At 42.5% G+C, this 23683-nt stretch overlaps 1 protein-coding gene across 1 annotated transcript in view; it reads left to right on the top strand.

The window, feature by feature from the left end:
- Nucleotides 1–608: 608 nt before the first annotated feature.
- Nucleotides 609–23683, top strand: part of MAN1A1 (mannosidase alpha class 1A member 1) — a 183631-nt gene continuing 160556 nt past the window's right edge. Inside the window, exons 1-2 of the mRNA XM_002817302.5 lie at nt 609–839; nt 1095–1919. Coding sequence (XP_002817348.1) covers nt 1317–1919 — 603 coding nt within the window. The 5' untranslated portion in view covers nt 609–839; nt 1095–1316. The remainder of the gene's footprint in view (nt 840–1094; nt 1920–23683) is intronic.

The raw sequence follows: 23683 nt of genomic DNA, 5'->3' as shown, positions 1-23683 counted from the left end.
CCAGAGGGCTCAAATGCTCCCAGGGTCACGGCTCCCCTAACCGAGGGACTTGGGGTTTCACTGCTACCAGGCACCCGGGGAACCCCGGCCTTGGATAAAAAGAGGGTAACTGGAGTAAAGCCGTGCTTCTTAACGACCCAGCGCCCGGGACCCCCTGCAAGACCCCGTCTTTCCCGGGACCCCCTCAGGAGCGCCCCCGACCGCCCCGCGCGGGTCGGAGGAGGAGGCAGAGAGGTCCCGCGCCGGCACAGGCGCTTCCCGGACCAGTCGAGGATCAACCACCCCGGGGACCCCTGCAGAGGCCGGCGCAAGATAAACTCCCCGACCCCGAACTCTGCCTGCCGCTTCTCGGCGCTGGGCCTCAGCCACGGGTTCGACCGTCCTCCTCACCGCGGCTCCCGCCTACCTCGCGCCTCCCGGCCCCGCGACCTCCCCGCCGCCGGCCGGGCCCCGGCGAGGCTGCGCTTCCCGTAAACTCCCCGCCCCGCGCATCCCCCTCCTCGCCTCGGCCCCGCCCCCACGGGACCCTGGGCGGCGCGTGATTGGCCCGGCCGCGCCGTCACTCTCTGGCCGCGTCGCCTCCCTCGTTTCCTACCGCCCCGAGACCGGCAGTGAGATTAGTGCTCGCGGGGCCGCGGCGGAGGGTACCGTGCTGCTCTACTCGCTGCCACTCGCCCGCAGGTCGGCGCGCTCGCCCACCTGAGCCGCGCCGGGGCTGCGGGACCGCGGGGCAGCGCGCTCAGCCCAGCCTAGGAAAGAGGCAGCAGTCTCAGCGCAGAGATGGGGAGCGGGCGAAGTTGACGAGTCCCCCGCCCACGCTGCGCCCCTCCTGCCCAGAGGTGTGCTGCCCCTCCCCGAGGTGCTCGCGCGCTGCCCTGCCCCCCTCCTGCGAGGAACACCCCTCCCCTACCCACGGGACCTGAGAACTTCACCCCAAGTCCGAAGAGTGGGCTGCGAGGGCGGTGCCCGGAGCTGGACAGGACTCTGCTCACGGGGAGCGGTCCTGGCGGCTCGCCAGGAGTTGGAGGGCGGAGACCCGCTGGAAACTTTATCATCGCAGTAATTACTACGTTTTACTGTTTCTCTCCCCGCAGGGGCTGCAGCCAGCGGTCTGTCGCGCGTGCCTGTGTGCCCGAGGAGCCGCCCCGGGGAGAAGACCCGGCGCGGAGTTGTTCCCCCAGGGAGGACCCGCAGCCCAGCCGAGGGGGTCGGGCGGCCTGGATACGCAGGACCCAGCCCCGCAGCCGCGGACTACCAGCGGCGGCGAAGTTTGGCTGCTGAGCGGCGCGGCGCCCGACCACTGGACAGCGGGAGCGATGCCCGTGGGGGGCCTGTTGCCGCTCTTCAGCAGCCCCGCGGGCGGTGGCCTGGGCGGGGGGCTCGGCGGCGGCGGTGGCAGGAAGGGGTCGGGCCCCGCCGCTCTCCGCCTGACGGAGAAGTTCGTGCTGCTGCTGGTATTCAGCGCCTTCATCACGCTCTGCTTCGGGGCGATCTTTTTCCTGCCAGACTCCTCCAAGCTGCTCAGCGGGGTCCTGTTCCACTCCAGCCCCGCCTTGCAGCCGGCCGCCGACCACAAGCCCGGGTCTGGGGCGCGCGCCGAGGACGCGGCCGAGGGGCGAGCCCGGCGCCGCGAGGAGGGGGCACCCGGGGACCCGGAGGCCGCCCTGGAGGACAACTTGGCCAGGATCCGCGAAAACCACGAGCGGGCTCTCAGGGAAGCCAAGGAGACCCTGCAGAAGCTGCCCGAGGAGATCCAAAGAGACATCCTACTGGAGAAGAAGAAGGTGGCCCAGGACCAGCTGCGTGACAAGGCGCCGTTCAGAGGCCTGCCCCCGGTGGACTTCGTGCCCCCAATCGGGGTAGAGAGCCGGGAGCCCGCCGACGCCGCCATCCGCGAGAAAAGGGCAAAGATCAAAGAGGTGAGTGGGCCGCGCCAGAAATCCCTCCCGACGGGCCGTGTTTTTCAAGGAGAAATGGCAAGCCTTTGAAACTCTGAAGACTGCAACAATGCAGTGTATGGGGAGATGGAGGTTTGCCCCTTCCACCAGGTGCTGTGTCAAAAGCTCTTTCGTTTCCTGTCTCCAATATAGTAGTAAATGTGTCCAGTAAGATCTAAGGTCAAATCTCGTTGCTTTTAACTTGCATGCTCTTGCTCTGGTGAGCACAAGCCACACGAGGTGGGTATAAATACATGGGCAGGTAATACACAAACCTCTTTCTCTGGCCGCTACGCGGTTAATCGCCCCACCAGTAACAGCGACGGCACTGATCAGCCCCCTGGTAAGGATTGGGGACGTGGCTTTAAAGTGAGTCTTCACGCGTGGTAAAGCGAGCCAGCATACACTGGGTTCAGCTATGTGGCCCTTGTCTGCCAGGTGACATTCTGTGTGTACTTTCAGACTATAAAGGTGAAACTTGAGAACTTCCCATCATCGAGGGATACTATTGTTTACTTTTTTTAAAAATGAAAATATAAAAAGCCAGTCGGCTGCCTCTTGTATTTCTAATGCACAGCCAGAAATAGGGTATTCCATGTGATGCAACAGGTTTGCCTCCACAGCAGCACAATGGTGACAAACTTAATCCAGGATAAACATGGACTTTGATACATCTTTCCTAATTTCCTTGTAATTTTCAGTTAGAACTTGAAATATGTGATTAGGTCAGGACCAGCTTAAAGCTGAAGGGGGCCGTAAAAAGTCTTCAGGCTGTCATTTTCAAGACGAAAATCGAAGGGCCCAGAGCTCTAGAACCCGTTAGTGATGAGTCAGGACTTGAAGCCCGAGGTCCGAACTTCCCCCAGTCACCTGTCACCCCGCGGTCTGTGGACATGCCTCTTCTCTGAGCTACTTCCCTGTATGAAACGGTGCCAGCCTGGGTTTTACATAGAAAAGCTGTAGGAACCACCTTAAAAGCATGTCATTCCAAATCTTGGTTCAATTTTATAAAATATGAATGGAAGTAATATTTTTGCCATTTAAAAAATAATACAATCTGTGAAAATAAATATAGTGCTTTCATATTGGGTCGGTAATCAGGAGAGGAAGTCCCTGATCCCATTTTCAGAGAGTAGACAGATTTTTGAGGTGGTTGAGAGGTATTTAGCTTAAGTGGCTGCAGAATGAAGGCAGCAGGATTGTCATAGGATTTGTGACTTTGTAATATAAGACCAGCTGAATTTGGTTAAGCTATAATTGAGCAAGTTAAAGTGGACTTGGATCCCTTTCACTTTAGGAAGAATGCCTTCATCCCTCCTGTGCAGACAGCTTTCTTCCACAGTCCATCAGCATATCTGCTTTTCTGAGACCCCTCCTCAGGAACAGAACCCTCCCACACTTGGGGGAATGGATTCTACTTTCCAAAACAACTGTCTAGCAGTTTCCTTTCTCCATGAAATCCTGCCTGTGTACCAAATCAGGAAGGTAGAACAAAGCTCTACCTCTTACCAAATCCTCCCAGACTCCTTAATAATATCCAACCAAAACCATAGGAAATTAACCCCAAATGATCTGTATCTGTCTGTGTTTCTGTTAAATTTGAACGGTGTAATTCATACATTTCATGCCTCCAAAGCCATACGAGCTGCCAGTTAGCTAGTACAAAAATCACAGTTGTCCGAGGAAAAGATTTTAATACGAAAGATACATAGATGTTAAGCTGTTGGTACTGACCAGCAGTGATTACAAGTGCATTCAGAGCAGAACCAGTGGGGCAGTAGCAGTCTCAGACTCAGGACAGCATATTAACAGTGTGCATATCCATCCATGGTAGATGCATGTTGTCTGTGTCCCTAAATCACAAGGTCTTAATTAACCGTGTAAACGAGATTTATGTAGTCTCTGTCTAACATCTTAGCACCTAGATGTTTTGAAGCCGCTCAATCGTGCATAAAGTAGTGGAACTGAATGTGTTCTTTAAAATTCCTTGTTGCTGTGAGAACCCAAAAGAGCCAGCATAATTAGCTTCAGCGTTTAGTCAAAGGCTAATGGGAAGAAATGGATTATGATTTTCCATCAGATTAGTTCAGGCAGATGTATTCCTTTGTAAACCAAAAGAAAAAAAAAAGAAATTATGATGCTGTTCTAAAAACTGTGCTGTAAATATTTGGCTTTAGAGAGGCAAGAGTGGTTGCCCATTGTAAATAGGGCACTGGACTTTAACTTTACATATTTGGATTCAGTTTCAGGCACCACTGTGGACATTTTGTTATCAACCAGTAGATCTTTGCCTTAGTTTTTTTCTTTACCATTGTGTTTTCTTTTCTTTCTTTTTTTTTTTTTTTTTTTTGGAGACAGAGTCTGGCTCTGTTGCCCAGGCTGGAGTGCAGTGGGGCGATCTCGGCTCACTCCAACCTCTGCCTCCTGGGTTCAAGCGATTCTCCTGCCTCAGCCTCCCAAGGTAGCTGGGATTACAGGCGCGTGCCACCACACCCAGCTAATTTTTGTATTTTTAGTAGAGACGGGGTTTCACCATGTTGGGCAGGCTGGTCACGAACTTGACCTCAAGTGACTGACCCTCCTGGCCTCTCAAAGTGCTGGGATTACAGGTATGAGCCACCATGCCTGACCTGTTCCTATATTTTCTAATTTTCTTTATACTTAGGTTCTCTATCACACCTGAATGCACTAACACTTATAGTTACAATTTAGAAAATGCACTCAAGTCTAACATGTTGGAAGACTGGATTGTAATTTGAGTCAACCTGTTATTTTGTACTTGGTTCAAAGTCAGTCAATACTATTTTTTACATCTACGGCACAATTATGTTACTAGTACTGCAGTAGATTTTTAACAACTTCGTGTTTTAGGGGAGATACTCTGTTAATTTCAAATAGGTCATTGTACAGAATGCTTCACAAAAAATGTTAAATGCTTTCCACTACTAATTTGATGGATGGTAAATCTTTGATGTAAAACTTCAAAATAGAATTAAGATCTTCCTCCCTTCACCTCTGTTAAAATTTTGTAAATTAACTCTGGGATTTCTCTGAGATTTATGATACATACATAGTGTATATTTATTTTCATGAGTTTGATCTTAAAATTGTACTCAGGTTGTCCTTAGCTTTAAAAAGCAGTGTTAGAATAACGAAGCACAAAAGTTAAAATAGCAGCATGGAAGTTTTCGAAAAATAGTCCATTTACTTTTTTTTTAATCAGAAATCATTTTTAGCTTCCCTTTCCCCCGCCCCCCCAACCTCTCCCATTTTCTCAATTAGCGTGTGCTGTCCTTTAGGATTAGAACCTTAGTCCAATTTGGAGGATGACTTTTTTTTTTTTTTCCCATTTTCTGAAATTAAGGGGAGTCCTGAGTAATAGGGGCTGGGGCTAAAGACAGTCAAGTTGTCAGAGGGGACTCCTTTCTTCTCAGGCTGGAATCCTCACCAACCTAAGTGGGGGTTAGGGGTATGTGCAGACTGGCAGTCTTAGATTTGTTATGTAAGGCTGTTAGGACCCTGCACCTGTAGGGTCACAGTTTTCTTCTCTCAGTTCTGAAACAAGACTTTAGTATTTTATTCCAGACCTATTTGTGTAATCATGAATTTAAAGAACATTTTCATATTGATGGCTAATAGTTAAAATTCACATTTATTATACTTTATGCTAGCCTTAGGCATATAGCCTGTAATTTATGTTAACTATTGACAGTTTACCCTTTTGGTAAAGATCAGATGTGAGAATAATCTGCCTTGGCAGGTTAAAACAAGACACTTTTATTTTGACACTTAAGTTTCCAGTTTATTTGTATGGGTAGTTCTGGGGTGTAAAATAATATTTACAAAATAATAAAAGCCATGATTTGGAGACCTGACTCAAGAAGCTTCAACATCCTTAGGTTGCTTGGCTGTGCCATTGTGCCGTGACACATTCCCTACTGAACATAGGCCAGTGTGGGATTGCTCCACCCAGAGGCCCTTCCCCAGAGCAGGGAGGACATGGAGTGTTTGCAAAGGTTTTTCTCTCCTTAGCAAGTAGGTAAGTTTTCAACAGTGTAAGTACTGGAGTAGGTGCTGACCGTTAATATACAAAAGCAAAAAAATACATATATACATTAATGGGTAGTTAATTACGTTCAGCTTCATTTTCTGTAAGCTGTTGATAGTTTCTCCTAGAAGAGTATTCTGTCTTCCTCTTATCAGGCAACTAGGATTCATATAAAGGAGCTTCTTATGTATATGGGACTTAGAACCTAGTTAAAAGTGTGAAAAGAGGTTTTAAAAAATGTATTTTCAAACAAATGCATCTATCTGTACTTCTTAGGTGAGCTAATGAACTAAACCATCTTGAAAAATTTATCTTAGTATTACACGAAATGCATTTGTATGAGATCTGAATTGGTTGGAGTTCATTGAAGAACTTACATATTTGAATCAGATTATTTCATAAGCTGTGGTGGCACAAATTTTTTATTGAAGAGAATTTTAAGCATGTGTCCGAAGGTCAGAGGGGAGGAATGCCTGCAGATCCGTGTGAGGGATGAGGGCTAAATACACAGGGTAGATCAGAATTGCACTGGAACCTGGTTATACCCTCTAACCCAGTCAAGCACCTGTGGTCTTTTAAATTTCTTTCTTTGTAATTGTGTGTATGTTGGTCAAAGAAGAGTTTGATTGGTCATAATAGAAACAGCCACTGTGGACTCCAGAGATACTGTGAAATGAGTGACAAAACAGCCTCTCCCCCAAGTAGACGAAAATAATAAACAAGATACCTGTTTGGTAGTTTAGGGAAGAGATTCCTCTTTGAGGAAATAAGTCTTGACTGTTCCCTCAGTATTCTTAGCCTAGTTCCTTGCTTGGTGTTCAATGATTGAACTATATCTTATCCCCACCCCCAACCTCTCAATCTGTTAAAAGGCCCTTTACACAAACTCTGCAAATTATGCCAGGATAACTTTAAATCTCAGATTTTAAAACTAAGTGTATGCTCCAAGTCGTAAGGTATTGCATCTGAATGAGATCTGAGAGATAGCTCATTCATTTTACAGTAGAGGCAACCAAGACACAAAGATCATTCTGGAAATCACATCACCAGCTAGTGGCAGAGTTGAGTTGCAGAGGGAAGCCCCAGTCTTCTGTGAGTGTTGCTCATTGTCTCCCACATGGCTTGTCTCCTAAATAAAACTCCAAAGAATTGTATAAATTATCCGTGCTTATTATTTGCAGACCCTAATAGAGAGTACAGAAAACATACAATTCTGCATTATTGTAAATTTGACGTTATACTAGGTTGGTGGTTTTTCTTTTTTTTTTCAGCCAACCATGGATCAAAGTAGTTTTTAAGTCAATTATAGTAATTTTTAAAAATCTTACCAGTGGCATGGTTTAGAAATCTTCTTCTTTGTAAAGACACCCAGGGAAAGCTTGATAGGACATCTTGTTTTCCTTATAAAGATCTCTCCAGGAAGCACAGGCATTTGTAATCATTCAGTTAAACATTCTTTATGAGGAAAAGTGGGAAAGAAGAAGGAAAGGAGAGCAGAAGAGAGTGAGTTACTGTATATACAAAGGGTGAAAGGGGATCACCCAGAGAAGGGACATGTGATGACTAGAAGCGCTGCTTTAAAATTATAAATGTGTGTGCTCTTCTGATATTGCACCATGGATAACAGAAGAATGGCAGCTAACCTAAAGGATGATTGTTTTAAAAGAAGACATGTAAAAATCACACCAATTTATGGGTAATTCTCTCCACCCAAGTAGGTTCTGGCGATTCTCTTTTGGGGTGCGCTTACCTGTCTCTGATGCATCCATTTGGAGTGATGTAGTGGTTAGAAGGATGGTTCTGGACTCGGATAACGTGGGTCTGAATCTGGCCTCTACCATTCTCTTGCTTTGTGACCGTCTGCAAATTACTTAATCTCTCAGAACTTTAGTTTCCTCATTTGTAAAATGAGGTTAATAGTACCCACTTTGTTGGATCCTGAGGCTTAAATGTGATAGGCACTTAGAATGGTATCAGACATGAAGTGGGTGCACAATAAATGCCACTTGTGATTATTGCTGTTACTGGTCACCACCTAAAGCCATCAAGCCAAGATTGCATTGATCCATATGCTGTTTAATAACTCAGGAAAGTGGATAATGAAGTTTCAAAAGGGTATCAAAAATAGTTAAAATTGAGTTTTAGTGCTTTAAAGGGATACATTTCCAGTTCATCAAAAAGACCTTCCCATATAGCTATAATTTTATTGTGCTACGGTCAACTCTGATTTTCTTTGATTTTTACCAAATTCCAAAAAAACTTAAGTATCTTTAGAATGATATACTTACTGCATATACATCTTCAGCTTCTTCAGAATATGTGTTAAAGAATTAATTTGTCTCTTTCTCATAGTCAAATATGCCTATTCCTGCAGATACCATCTTTCAGAGTAGTCACAGTCGAGTTTTCTTAATTTCTCTTTTTTCCAATAAATAATTTTTTTATTTACACAATGCAGATCGGGTCTCACTATATTTCCCGGTCTGGTTTCAAACTCCTGAGCTGAAGCAGTCCTCCCACCTCGGCATCCCAAAGTGTTGGGATTACAGGTGTGAGCCACCATGCCTGGCTGAGTTATCTATCTAAAGTATTGAAGTTATTCTTCTAAATAGAGAGAGAGATCAAGTAAAGTGAATTTCAATCTGTTTCATCTTGGAGGAATGTTTTTAAGAAGTGAGAATTATTATTTTAGGCTTGGCAAAAATTATATAATTATGATAAATTTTATAATCAGAGCTCAGTCCATCACCTGGTATCAAAGTTAGCATAAATCAGTTTTATTTTGTAGCTCAGAGAGTTTGGTCTTTTTGAGAGCTTCACACTGAATTTAGTTAGATTTATTAGGATTCCAGACCCACTACTCATTTTACACATGAGAAATAAGGCCCGTGAGCTGTGACTTTCTGAGATACCCCCAGTGTACAAACAATAGCTGAGAATTGCTTCTCAGGTGTTGAGAAGTACTGAGAACCAGGCCCCACTCCACCTGGGATAATCTTGACTGTAATGAGAACGTGTGCTTTGGTGACTGGCTGACCAGGCTCTCCCTCCTCCTCAGCCCTAAATGGCAGGCCAACTGCCAGAAGCCCCACTGAGACCATCCTAGAGGGAGGTGGGACGTCTTTGCTGGGTAGGGGATTGCCTAAGAAAGCAATGCCGGCTAATTCCTTTGCTCCGGAGAATGTGGCAGCAGTGCCCCGCCCCCACTGAGTTTTGATAAAGACCTCTGTGATCATTAGGTACTTGAAAAAAAACCAAATGAGATTAAGGCTTAAGAGCATTTAAAAGTCACAGCCCTCATTTCTGTCATGAATACTCTGGTAGTTGCTTTAGGTACTTTAGAGCTGAGTAGTCCTGCAGATAATCCAGAACAGAGATAATAAAATTGAAAAGTACACGTATCCTTTGTGTTTACTTGACTTTTGTGACTAGGATGACGACTCCTCTCTCGCGTTTCACAGTCTGTTCATCTCCCTGGCTCTTAAGTTTATCAAAAACCCAGTCCCTGATTTGCTCTGCTGCTTTCTCATCACTCTTGCTCTACATCCTTCATTCAAGTGACACTCAGAACATATTATATTAACTTTTCATTTGCATTTTTCATGTTTTTATGTGGGTCACTAATTAGATTGTCTTGTCTTGTGTGGGAGTGTTTAGTATTAGCATCTTAATATGAGAGAGGGCGTGGAGATGAGGGGATAAAAACCTGATGAAGGACACCAAGTTCTTAAAAGGTGGTTTAATAACACAGCATTGCTACCCTCTGAAACAACCTTTGTTGCTGGTGCCTGTTTGTCTGTGCTAGGAGTTTATGAGAAAGGGGGTGGCAGTAACTGGTGTCCGAAGGCCTGTGAATGACTATGGCCAGGACGTGAACTCAAGCCATCCACAGACTACAAGCTATTGCTAGTGTCTCCATTTCTGCCAAATCCTTCCTCATTAAATGGTCTTCTCAAGGTCCCTTCAGAACACTCAATTCTTCTAAGTGACAGGATGATCTCAGAAGTAGGACAGGAGGCCAGGGATCCTAGCCTACGCTGGGGGTAGCGTGTCCAGCTTCCTGAGCTGATGTTTAGGTCATGATTGTCTGTCCCTAGTTCCTCTTTCATGGGAATACATGCTGGAGCTACGTACTAAAAGGGGAGTGTGTTTCCTCACTGTATCTCTCTCTGTCGGGGCGTAAGAGAAGAGAACAGACCTGTGGAATGATTAGGGAAGCTCAGGGGTATCTACCCAGTCTCAAAATCTCATTCCCAGCTGCCTGAAATTTACCACCAGTGTTTCCTTTTTACTGTTTTTGTTTTGTTTTTGTTTTTGTTTTTGAGATGGAGTGTTGCTCTGTTGCCAAGGCTGGAGTGCAGTGGTGCAATCTTGTCTTGCTGCAACTTCCGCCTCCTAGGTTCAGGCGATTCTCCTGCCTCAGCCTCCTGAGTAGCTGGGATTACAGACACCTGCCACCATCCTTGGCTAATTTTTGTATTTTTGGTAGAGACAAGGTTTCCCCACATTGGCCAGGCTAGTCTCAAACTCCTTATCTCAAGTGATCCACCCACATTGGCCTCCCAAAGTGCTGGGATTCCAGGCAGGAGCCACCATGCATGTCCATTTATTGATTCTTAAAGGCTTGCTTTAAAAATAGACGATAAAGTTGCTCAGCAGAATTATTAATATTATACTTTGAGATTTGTCTTACCAAAGGATAGAATAGGTTTGTTGAAGCGAGTATCTTCCATTGTGTTATTTCGCTTTATAAACTCATGTCTGCTTGGGAAAGAAAAATTTGAAAGCACACTAGAGTAGAAAAAAAACAAATCCTTCATAGTTTTATCAGTCACTAAGTAGTGTCAATAATGCTCCTCCCTAACCCCAATATGTAAGTTCATTTCCCTACCCTCCCCCGCCGCGCTTATAACCACACTATATACTTTTTTTTTTTCATTTTCTTTGCAAGTGTCATTTTATGTTGGCACAATATATCCATGTCAAAACATGATACTTTATTTAACCAGTCCCTTGGACCTGAACATTTAGATTATTTCCACTTTTTTGTTTTTATTAAAAATGCTGAGACAGACACCTTTGTCCAGTAAATTTCTGTCTCACTTTTTATTGCACACACCCTGGTAAGTGGGATTTTCTCTTAAATTTTTAAGAAGGGAAATAAATTGGCCAATAGATAGTACATTTTGAGGGATAACTTTCCAGAAACCATTTATACTCCCATGTATCATATAATGAATGGAGTCTATTGATTCTTTGTGAATTTCATAGGTGATGAAGCAGTATATGGCATTTTCAATTTGCTTTTCTTTGATCAACACTTTCTCCTGTGTTGATCATTTGCATTTCTTCCTTGTGAGTTGTATAGATAGAACAAGAAAATTTTAAAAGGAGGAAGATAGAGAAGATGGCAGAGCTTGGAGGCCTAAGGAGTGAGATCCACCAGGGGAGATGGATCTGGCAAGCTGGCTGAATGAACGTAGACTCCTGTGGGAGACAAAGTCCTGAAGGCGAGAGTTAGGATTTTATAAAGCAAAGTTGCAAGAAAAAAAATTTTTCCCCTACATTGCACACTTAGGATAAAATATACTTTATTGATAGGAGCTCTTACCAGGCACTTGGGACAGCGCACATCCTTCAGCTGAGACCTAGTCAGCTTTACCAGCGCATCTTCATTTTTAAGTGACAGTTGGGATTTTGCCCCAGATACTTGAGGAAGTATTGGCCTCTCTGGAGATCTGCGGAAGGATCTTTCTCGTTTTGGAATGAATCAGGATGCTTTTCTAATAGTTGAAGATCAAAAGTAGTCCAAATAGAATTTCAGAAGTGATTTTAATGATGCCAGAAAATGGCAAGACTTACAAAGCTGCATTCTTAAAGAAGAAAAATTAACCAAAAGGAAATCATGAGATTTCATAGAAATTTTTGTTCTTATGTGTGAAGAGGCAAGCTAATCTTTTGTATGTGAGAGGCCTTCAGTGTTTTAAATAGGATAAATATGCATTTTGTCAAAGATATTTTATTTTTAAAGAAAAGCATGATTTTTTGTGTGTGAAGTTTGGGCTTTTTTTTTTCCACCCTAAATCCTTCAAATGTTTTAGTCATGTTTTTTAAGATAGTGAAGAGCTGCATATTTCAAAATGTATTTGTATTCTGACCTTGGTTCATAAAAGTCTGCCAAACGCCAGAACTATTTAAATTTGGCTATAACACTGTGTTAACATGATGAATAACGATTGACATAAATGTACTATATTATTTTTATAAATTGTGGTTAGACATGATAGTAATTTTAGAATATTTACAACGCTATTTTTGGAGACTTTTTTTTTTTTTTTAGTCAACTAGCAGTGTTGAATGTTTTATCTAGCCAACTACAGGTTTTCAGCTCATAATTAGAAATGCCTGAGAAGTCCATATTGTGATTTAAGGAGTTATTAGCCCAAGTCAGCAATTTTATGAGGCATTCTTATTAGGAAGTATAAAATGAACTTTATGTAGTAAAAAACGTATTTTATAATTGGCATATATCTAATGCATTGTATACATTCACTCATATTAAGCACTTTGGTTAGTCTTCATTACTTAATCCTCCTGTGGTTACTTAACATAGAATGTGTAATGAAGAACTCAGTAGCTTTAAAGGGGGGTGGTTGAGGAGAATAGAAAATGAAGATGATTTATTAACTACTGTTGAAAGCTGCTTTAGCAGTTAGGGTGAATAAAAACGATGATTTATTAAGTATTCCATCAGTAATAAGATAAAGCCAAAGTGTAGGGTTGGAAGTACTTCTGTTTTCCCTAACTCCCAAGAATACAGAATTTCTATCACATTGGCTCTTTGCAGTCATCCGTCCCTTCCAGAACTATCATATTGAGGGCAGGAGAAAGAGCTTCCCCTATTCATCCATGTGTCCAACAGATCAGTTAGCTCTGGGCCCTACCCATAATAGGGCCCAGTATGTATTTGTTGAATGAATATGCTCTTTGAAATAAACATGCCTACAGGAGTTACTCAGGATAAGTGTGATTCCGTGCTAAGTAATCTGGTATTCCAGAAGTGATGTCCACTCATCTTTGAAGTCCTTTCTAATGTATATACTCATGGGCTACAAGTGTTTGTCTTTTTGATTTTTTTTTTTTTTACAACAGTCAGAAGTGATTTAGAATCAGACCTAGTGAATAAAGAGACTAATGAATATAGGAAATGCCTTTTCCAGTTTTCAAGTTGTTTTCCAGAATGATTTATAAAATGAAGACTGCATTCATTTTATTATATGACCGTAAACTGGTGAAAGTGGTGTGAAAAAAAAAAAAAAATCTTTTGACCAAATACAACACTGCTGAAATAAATGTAGATGATTGTGAGATTCCTTTAAAGGTCAACACTCTAATATGAAGATTCTGTTATTTTATTGAAAAGTGTTTATATCTACAGCCAGTATTTTTTTTTCAGATATGTTATTTTTAAAGTAAGCAGAGTCTTCATTTATTTATTACCTAGAATACTGGACAGTATTTAATAAGGGTTACCATTTTTCTTGTATCTCAATTTTATACAAGATATACCTAGAGTTGGTTTTATTTTGTTTCCATTTTGGCAAAATTTTTTGAGAGATAAAGGTGTCTTAATGAGTAATTATTACAGTACCACACTAAAATGAAAAGTCATAGGTTAGCTATTATTTTCCACTAGAGAAATCAGAATTACATAAACATGTTCCTCCCTAAGAAGGTGTGATATTTTAAGAAAGAGAAAGAAGCTTGGTTTTCTATTTCCCAATTTCATATTGTTTCTCCTGAAAAGTGCTGTGTCATATAAATAATTGCATGGTAGAGGCTCAATGAATTTTATGCATTTGTCAATGGTCCCTTTTTCAGTTTATTCTACAGATGACTATTAATATTCCTAAAACATCACTTCTCTCATATTGCCCAACTCAGGTTTTAATGGTCCTCCATTTCATATAAAGTAATGATTCAGACTTCAACATGCATCAGAATCACCTGGAGGGCATGTTAAAACAGATTGCTGGTGCCGGGCGCAGTGGCTCACACCTGTAATCCCAGCACTTTGGGAGTCCGAGGGGAGGATCAGTTGAGGCCGGGAATTCAAGACCAGCCTGGCCAACATGGTAAAACCCTGTCTCTACGAAAAATACAAAAACTAGCCAGGTGTGGTGGCGTGAGCCTGTAGTCCCAGCTACTTGGGAGGCCGAGGCAGAAGAATTGCTTGAACCCAGGAGGCGGAGGTTGCAGTGAACCGAGATTGTGCCACTGCACTGCATCCTGGGTGATAGAGTGAGACTCTGTCTCAAAAATAATAATAATAATAAAATTTAAAAAGCCTGGAGTTTCTGATTCAGTAGGCCTGGGTGGGCCCCAGAATTTGCATTTTTAGCATGTTGCTAGGTGATACTGATGCTTCTGGTCCAGTGACTTCAGCTAGAAAAACATTTTGCTCTAGAATGAAGCCGCAATGAAGTCACAAATGTTTAGCTTGGCATCCGTAGTCTTCTGTAAATCTGCCTCAGTTTATTTCTTGAGTTGTATCTCTGTTACTTACCAGGAAGGACTGTGCTTCCACAAAACTTACATAGTTACTATCTCCAGAACACATGTAGTTTAGGATTTCGCCTTGTTTACTTTATGGTTCTCACAAGGAGAGTCTTCTCACTTGCTCAAAATCCATGTCCTCATGAAGCCCTCTGTACACTCTCAACCTTCACTAATCTCTCCCTTCTCCAAATTCCCATGTTATTTATTATTTCTATCTTTGGCCTGTGTGTCACTGATTTCATGTGCATATAGGTTATCTTTCAAGTAGATTTCAGACACCCTTGAAGTGGGGACACCTTTTTTATCTCATAGGTCCATGGCCCAGAATTTGACAATAAAAGGCAATTCATCCTAAATGTAACCCAGATTAAGTATATCAACAAAATGTTTTATAAATGTGAGGCAGTATGGCAGAGTAGAAACACTTCTTGCCTCCCTTTCCACGCCTTTGAAATGGAGCTAATAATCCCTCTTTTTCAGAGTTGTTGTAAGAATTAAAATAGAAAATGTATGTGAATCTCTCAGCGCAATGCCTGGCATGTAGCATTCATTATTCAATACATAGTATGTACTTACTAGCAGCTAGGAATTGGTGGGAGTGATAAGGAAAGGGGTTGGTAAGTAAATTGGATTCAGAAAGTCATTTCCAGGAAAGAAAAGTATGTTTTGGCTGCAGTATTGCTGTATTGACCAATAGCTTCTATTTTCTATTGTTGCCTCACCTTTTAGTTGTTGTTGCCAAGTTTCTCACTTCCTATGGCAGGAAAGTAAGCATTATTTTGCCTTGTTAGAATTGTTATTACACAGAAGGGATGCTCATCCTCAGGAAAACCATAGAGAGGGTGTTGAATGGAGTGGTTCCTCATTCATTCATCAGTGTCCAGTTACTTCTGACTTCTGGGCCTGCTGTCACACAACACTCAGATATGTGGGGAGGAAAGAAAGCCAGGGAAAAAGAAATCTGGAGAAATACCTTCAGGGCATAGAAAGAAATAATTTTTGTGAGCTGAAAAGCTGAAAATGTTTCATTCAGAGATAACTACGTGTGTAAATTTAGCTCAATAATTAGGCATATGGTGCTTTCATTTTAGGATGTATCCACCCTTTGTGATAATATCCGTTGATTATTAGAGCTGCTGCAGCTTTAACTGCATTGGCAGCAGAGATTCCTAGTGCATTTAAGACAAGAATTCAAGAGTGAAATGGAAAACTGAATTAATAATTTGTTCTTGGGTGGTTTTAATCTGCTCCTTATTAACTTTGTAGTTTATGCCTGGAGGATTAGATTTGGAAACAGAACACCAACTAATGTTCTAAAAGTTTACTTCCTTTTATTGGAACATTATACTCTTAAAGATTTTCTGAAGAACATTTTGGTTGTTTTAGTCTTAACATATGAGGTACACTTAAGTTCTTATGATTCAACCTAAAACAATAGAAAGCTTTTAATCTATGATATTAATTTTAACTTTTAAAGTATTTCATGTTAGACTTCAAGGCAGGAATTGTTTAATAAAAACCAACTAATAAAAGGAAAGCTATTCTTTGTTGGGCATGAGGATATTTGGGTCTCATTTCCCAAGCTTTTTAAAATCCCCCTAGGTCTATATTTTTCAATCTTAGAATTTAAAATCTGCTTGCTGTTGATGGTAAAGAAAATAGGAAAATTAAAATCAAAGGTTATTTCTGTTTACTTCCCGTACCTTGTCAAATGTTTCTAAAATTGATTGAAAATAAACCATTGTAATTTTATAAATTCAAAAAAGAGTTGTATTCCAAGATATAGCATAGTAGGATGAGCTGAAATAGGAAGTTTACAAACAGGTGTCTTTGGGAGAGTTGGGGATGGTGATGCTTTCCATCTGCTTCTTGCTTAAAGCTTTGACTACGGTCCTATTAGAATATACCTGAGAGTCTGGGAAGTCAGTGTATTTCCTTCTGTGGTTGTAGTTCTCCACCCACCTGTGATCTGAAGAATTACACCCAAGGTTTTTATAAGGTAAAGGCACTAGAATTTAGACATTTAGAAGGGACTTCTTTGAAAACTAGGAAGAAGATGGGCAAAGTATAATACCAGCTATTGGTCTGAGTTAACTAGGGGTAGATTATTTATTAGAAAACTAGTCTGAATTTATGTATTCTTGATAAATACAAGTTTTGACAGAAATTCTCCACTTTTGACTGATGTGGTAATAGAGGTTGAGGATTTTATAGCCAGATATGCTGCAGGTAATCAGGTGTTAGTTCTAGCTTAATAATTAGCTTAATTTAGTATTAGCTGTCTTTTTCTGTGGTACTTTACCCATGCTCTTAATCATCTTCCGTCCTTCAGTGTGTTCTGCTGGAGAGAGGCGGTACTAATGGTGCAAAGGCAGACATCAGGAGAGTTGCAGAAGTGGTATTATATATGTTACACACGTCAGAAGACTAGTCACCTTAATACTCAGTAATTGACTATGATTGGCACCAGGGAATGAGCAGCCCTCTGGCTTCCTGGAACCTTGAGAGGTGAATTCCATACATTACCACTGGTGTTCAGAAGGATCACCTTTTTCTGACCTGTGGGCACTCACTCCTACCTTTTAGAATTCCTGAGGGAGGAAGCTGTCTAGTTATATGATTAGTTAGCATATTTGTGGACCTTTAGCTATCAACAGAATTGCTCAAAAGCTATCTTAGGAAGTAATGCCTTTGATTGATTTGAAATCTCATGCATCACCCATGTTGCTAGTGTTTTCCAAAACACTGGGGGATTTTTGCAGACAGCATTTTCAGGGGCTGATTTGAAGGTAATAAACCAAACTGGCAGGGAGGGAGGGTTCTTCCTCCACCTCAGGGTGAGATCTCTGCTCCTTTACTTTACTCTGGAGTGCCCTGTCTTCACAAACCCAGGGGACAGACAACACATTAGCAGCCATAAGAGTGTCTGTTTTGTGTTATGCAGCCCAGAGTCTTCCACTGGTGTATACCAAGTCCCCAAGTTAGATATTTCTCTTTTAAACAGAATTTTGCCTTCATATTTAAAATAAAAATTACATTCCTCAGTTGGCTTTTTTTTTTTTTTTTGAGACAGAGTTTTGCTCTTGTCGCCCAGGCTGGAGTGCAGTGGCATGATCTCAGCTTACTGCAGCCTCAGCCTCCCGAGTAGCTGGGATTACAGGGGCCCGCCACCACACCCAGCTAATTTTTGTATTTTTGGTAGAGACCGGGTTTCACTTCACCATGTTGGCCAGGCTGGTCTCCAACTCCTGACCTCAGGTGATCCTCCCACCTTGGCCTCCCAAAGTGCTGGGCTTACAGGCGTGAGCCACCATGCCCAGCCAGTTGGCTCTTAAACCTCAGCTATTAATTTGCAAGTATATTTGGTTTATGAATAACAACAGCAACAATAACATGTCTGATAATTTCCTCTTTTTCTCTAGGTTTAAAACAGAGGCAACAGTTAAAACTATACTTTTAATAAAAAGTGTAGCTTCTCAGTTATACTCCATCATGTATTCGCTTTTTCTCCTAATAGAATGTGTTTGTTATTCTTCCTTTTCTGAGAGTGGCTCCTTAATTGATTTTATACCATCAGTTAGAGTTATTATATATAATTAAGGCAATCAATAATGAGATTTTTAAAATATCATCTTGGCATAGATTTTGTCTCCTTTATCTGCAATTTTAATTCTGGAATGGTGAAAAGTATGCCAGTAACTACAGGATACCATTTGTTGAGTGTTCACTTCCTGTTAGATACCATGCTCACCACTTTACGTACATATTCTCATTAAATTGTCAGAACAACAAGTATTTGGTTTTTCTCAGAATACTGGTATTTGACATTATTCTCCTCATTTTATACATAGGAAATTGAAGCCAGGAAGGGGCAAGCAGATTGCCCAGGGTCGAGCAGCTCCTGTGGGAGGTTGAAATCCAGGTCTGTCTGGTCCCTGCCCCCACCCTCTTCTTGTGCACTCATCTCTGCTGGGTTCCCCATATCCCCTGGGGCCTTGGCAGGCTCAGATCTTACCCACCTTGAATAAAGAATCAGGACTTCTATTGCAGTCACTCCTCTGCCTGAGAAGGAGGTAAAGAGAAGTGAGGTGAGGACTGACACAATTTCCACCCCAGCTTGTGGCAGACAACATGCTTTAATTCTGAAAGCAGCACCAATGCTCAGTTTGTTTGGAAAAGCCTCTCGAGAGTAATATTATGCTCAACTTAACAACTATGTTTACAGTATGTGTTCATGTATGTTTATATCCCCTTGATTATATATATATATATATGCATAATATGTACATGGTTATGTGTGTGTATATAATTATCTAAAATAATACCTTAAGCATTAATGAAAGTTATTGGGGGTTCTGGAAAGTTGTTTAAATCAAGAGAAAAACTAGTCACTGGAAGAAACAAATCTAAATTTGCTTCCTTTATTCTCCCTCATCCTGGGGCAACTATGACTCCTAAAGTTTAGGATACATAGTGTTACAATTATTTAATTTTTAAGCAAGAGATTCTATAAAGTGTGACCACATTAACAAAAATGCAGTTTGAATTTTAAACTCACAGTGAGGTGTATGACCAAAAAGAATTCTATGAGTCAAAATAATATGTTGTTACTGACTTGACAGTCAAGTTTTATATAGAAGTGATAACAAAGCCTCTGTTCAATTGATCTTAAGAGATCCGGACAGTATAACTCTTTCTGCAAATGGGGCAATACAGTAATCATTCAAACCCGAATAGTTTTTTTTATTTTAGTATTATTTTCCTTTAATAAATCAGATTAAGAATCACTTCCAACAACCCTCCTACAAATATTTAGAAGTACCACCCTGTGCAAGGCACTGGAGAGATGACAGTAAACAAGACCATTATCACCACTGCCCACATGGAGCCCAAAGGGGTAGAGAGTAAGGAGGCCCTGTGACAAGTACCCTGGGAGGGGCCTAGAGGTACTATGGGAGCCTAGAGTAGAACATAACTCTGGCAGATTGGGGGGTTCAGGAACACTTTCTAAATGAAGTAAAGTATTAGACCTGAGGATGAGTGGGAATTAGCCAGTTGCAGGCAAGATGAGGAGGGCCGCAGGATAGGAATGGAATGTATGAAGGTCCCCAGGGCAGCCAGAGGACTGAGCCAGAGTAGTAGTGCTGAGAAGAGGAAGTGGGCCACAGAAATGAAGCAGAGAAGGCATCTGACCAGGTGTTTAGACTTTATCCTGAGATCATCCAGAACCATGGGAGGGCTTTAAGTTGCAGAAATAATATCAAATCTGCATTTTTGGATAAGACTGGAGTCCAGGACATGTGTTAGAAGGCTCGGCAGTAATCCAGATGAGAGGTGAGGATGGCCTGAATGAATAAAGGGGTAGTGAAGATAGAGAAAGTGAACAGATCCTTGAGATACTTAAAACCAGAATTTATAGAACTTTGTGGGCACTTAAAAATGGAGAGTGAGAGAGGAAATGGAGATAAAGAGGTTCTTGGGTTCCTGATTGGGTCACGGGTTTTCTGATGGTTGGAATCATCAGGAGAAAGAGAGGAGTGGAGAGGGGTAATGGATGTGGTTTAGGATATGTAGCATTAGAGGAGAAAGATGTCCAAGTGGAGGTCTCTTGTGAGCAGTTGGATGTATACAACAAGCACTGCAAAGAGAGGTCTAGGCTAGAGATGCCAATCTTGAGGCCATCAAACTATGGAAATAAATAAGATCCATTAGGGATAATGTGTCCTGTAAAAATAGGCAAGGGCCTAGAAGCCCAAGGAACATCAACATTTACAGGATATGCAGAGTAAGCGGTGACAGAGAAGGGGCAATCAGAGAGATGCAGGAAGAAAACTGGCAGAGTGTGGCATCTGGAGCATTTTTAGATATTCAGTATTTTGAAGGAGTGAGTCTCAGCAGTGTCAAATGCTGCTGAGAGTCAAGATAAGGAATAAGAAGTGTTCTGTGGATTTGGTAAGAAGCAGGTAGAAGATGACCCTTACTGGGGCTGATTCAGTGCAGTATTCAGGGTAGCAGCTGTATTGCAGTGGAGCTAAGGAAGGGCACAGACTATTCTTTCAAGAAAGTCACTGTGAACGAGGCCAGAGAGGTGGGGTGGTAGCTGCAGGATGACAAGGGGCAATGAGAAGGCTGAGTAAAGAAACAGAATAAGGGAGGAGCCAAGATGGCTGAATAGGAACAGCTCCCGTCTACAGCTCCCAGCGCAAGCAACGCAGAAGATGGGTGATTTCTGCATTTCCATCTGAGGTACCGTGTTCATCTCACTAGGGAGTGCCAGACAGTGGGTGCAGGTCAGTGGGTGAGTGCACCGTGCACCAGCTGAAGCAGGGGCGAGGCATTGCCTCACTCGGGAAGCGCAAGGGGTCAGGGAGTTCCCTTTCCAGGGGTGACAGACGGCACCTGGAAAATCGGGCCACTCCCACCCGAATACTGTGCTTTTCCGACGGGCTTAGGAAACGGTGCCCCAGGAGATTATAGCCCGCACCTGGCTCAGAGGGTCCTACGCCCATGGAGTCTCGCTGATTGCTAGCACAGCAGTCTGAGATCAAACAGCAAGTCGGCAGCGAGGCTGGGGGAGGGGCGCCCGCCATTGCCCAGGCTCCCTTAGGTAAACAAAGCAGCCTGGAAGCTTGAACTGGGTGGAGCCCACCACAGCTCAAGGAGGCCTGCCTGCCTCTGTAGGCTCCACCTCTGGGGGCAGGGCACAGACAAACAAAAAGACAGCAGTAACCTCTGCAGACTTAAATGTCCCTGTCTGACAGCTTTGAGGAGAGCAGTGGTTCTCCCAGCACGCAGCTGGAGATCTGAGAACGGGCTGACTGCCTCCTCAAGTGGGTCCCTGACCCCTGACCCCCGAGCAGCCTAACTGGGAGGCACCCCCCAGCAGGGGCAGACTGACACCTCACATGGCCGGCCAGGTACTCCAACACACCTGCAGCTGAGAGTCCTGTCTGTTAGAAGGAAAACTAACAGAAAGGACATCCACACCAAAAACCCATCTGTACATCAACATCATCAAAGACCAAAAGTAGATAAAACCACAAAGATGGGGAAAAAACAGAGCAGAAAAACTGGAAACTCTAAAAAGCAGAGTACCTCTCCTCCTCCAAAGGAACGCAGTTCCTCACCAGCAACGGAACAAAGCTGGACAGAGAATGACTTTGACGAGCTGAGAGAAGAAGGCTTCAGACGATCAAATTACTCCGAGCTACGGGAGGATATTCAAACCAAAGGCAAAGAAGTTGAAAACTTTGAAAAAAATTTAGAAGAATGTATAACTAGAATAACCAATACAGAGAAGTGCTTAAAAGAGCTGATGGAGCTGAAAACCAAGGCTCGAGAACTACTTGAAGAATGCAGAAGCCTCAGGAGCCGATGCGATCAAATGGAAGAAAGGGTATCAGCCCTGGAAGATGAAATGAATGAAATGAAGCGGAAGGGAAGTTTAGAGAAAAAAGAATAAAAAGAAACGAGCAAAGCCTCCAAGAAATGTGGGACTATTGAAAAGACCAAATCTACGTCTGATTGGTGTACCTGAAAGTGACGGGGAGAATGGAAACAAGTTGGAAAACACTCTGCAGGATATTATCCAGGAGAACTTCCCCAATCTAGCAAGGCAGGCCAACATTCAGATTCAGGAAATACAGAGAACGCCACAAAGATACTCCTCGAGAGGAGCAACTCCAAGACACATAATTGTCAGATTCACCAAAGTTGAAATGAAGGAAAAAATGTTAAGGGCAGCCAGAGAGAAAGGTCGGGTTACCCTCAAAGGGAAGCCCATCAGACTAACAGCGGATCTCTAGGCAGAAACCCTACAAGCCAGAAGAGAGTGGGGGCCAATATTCGACATTCTTAAAGAAAAGAATTTTCAACCCAGAATTTCATATCCTGCCAAACTAAGCTTCATAAGTGAAGGAGAAATAAAATACTTTACAGACAAGCAAATGCTGAGAGATTTTGTCACCACCAGGCCTGCCCTAAAAGAGCTCCTGAAGGAAGCGCTAAACATGGAAAGGCACAACCGGTACCAGCCACTGCAAAATCATACCGAAATGTAAAGACCATCGAGACTAGGAAGAGACTGCATCAACTAACCAGCAAAATAACCAGCTAACATCATAATGACGGGATCAGATTCACACATAACAATATTAACTTTAAATGTAAATGGACTAAATGCTCCAATTAAAAGACACAGACTGGCAAATTAGATAAAGACTCAAGACCCATCAGTGTGCTGTATTCAGGAAACCCATCTCACGTGCAGAGACACACATAGGCTCAAAATAAAAGGATGGAGGAAGATCTACCAAGCAAATGGAAAACAAAAAAAGGCAGGGGTTGCAATCCTAGTCTCTGATAAAACAGACTAAACCAACAAAGATCAAAAGAGACAAGGCCATTACATAATGGTAAAGGGATTAATTCAACAAGAAGAGCTAACTATCCTAAATATATATGCACCCAATACAGGAGCACCCAGATTCATAAAGCAAGTCCTGAGTGACCTACAAAGAGACTTAGACTCCCACACATTAATAATGGGAGACTTTAACACCCCACTGTCAACATTAGACAGATCAACGAGACAGAAAGTCAACAAGGATACCCAGGAATTGAACTCAGCTCTGCACCAAGCGGACCTAATAGACATCTACAGAACTCTCCACCCCAAATCAACAGAATATACATTTTTTTCAGCACCACATCACACCTATTCCAAAATTGACCATATACTTGGAAGTAAAGCTCTCCTCAATAAATGTAAAAGAACAGAAATTATAACAAACTGTCTCTCAGATCACAGTGCAATCAAGCTAGAACTCAGGATTAAGAATCTCACTCAAAACCGCTCAACTACGTGGAAACTGAACAACCTGCTCCTGAATGACTACTGGGTACATAACGAAATGAAGGCAGAAATAAAGATGTTCTTTGAAACCAACGAGAACCAAGACACAACATACCAGAATCTCTGGGATGCATTCAAAGCAGTGTGTAGAGGGAAATTTATAGCACTAAATGCCCACAAGAGAAAGCAGGAAAGATCCAAAATTGACACCCTAACATCACAATTAAAAAAACTAGAAAAGCAAGAGCAAACACATTCAAAAGCTAGCAGAAGGCAAGAAATAAC

This window comes from Pongo abelii, chromosome 5 (genome assembly GCF_028885655.2).
Source record: "Pongo abelii isolate AG06213 chromosome 5, NHGRI_mPonAbe1-v2.0_pri, whole genome shotgun sequence".
Lineage (NCBI taxonomy): Eukaryota > Metazoa > Chordata > Mammalia > Primates > Hominidae > Pongo > Pongo abelii.
This window is presented reverse-complemented; position numbering and strand designations above follow the sequence as displayed.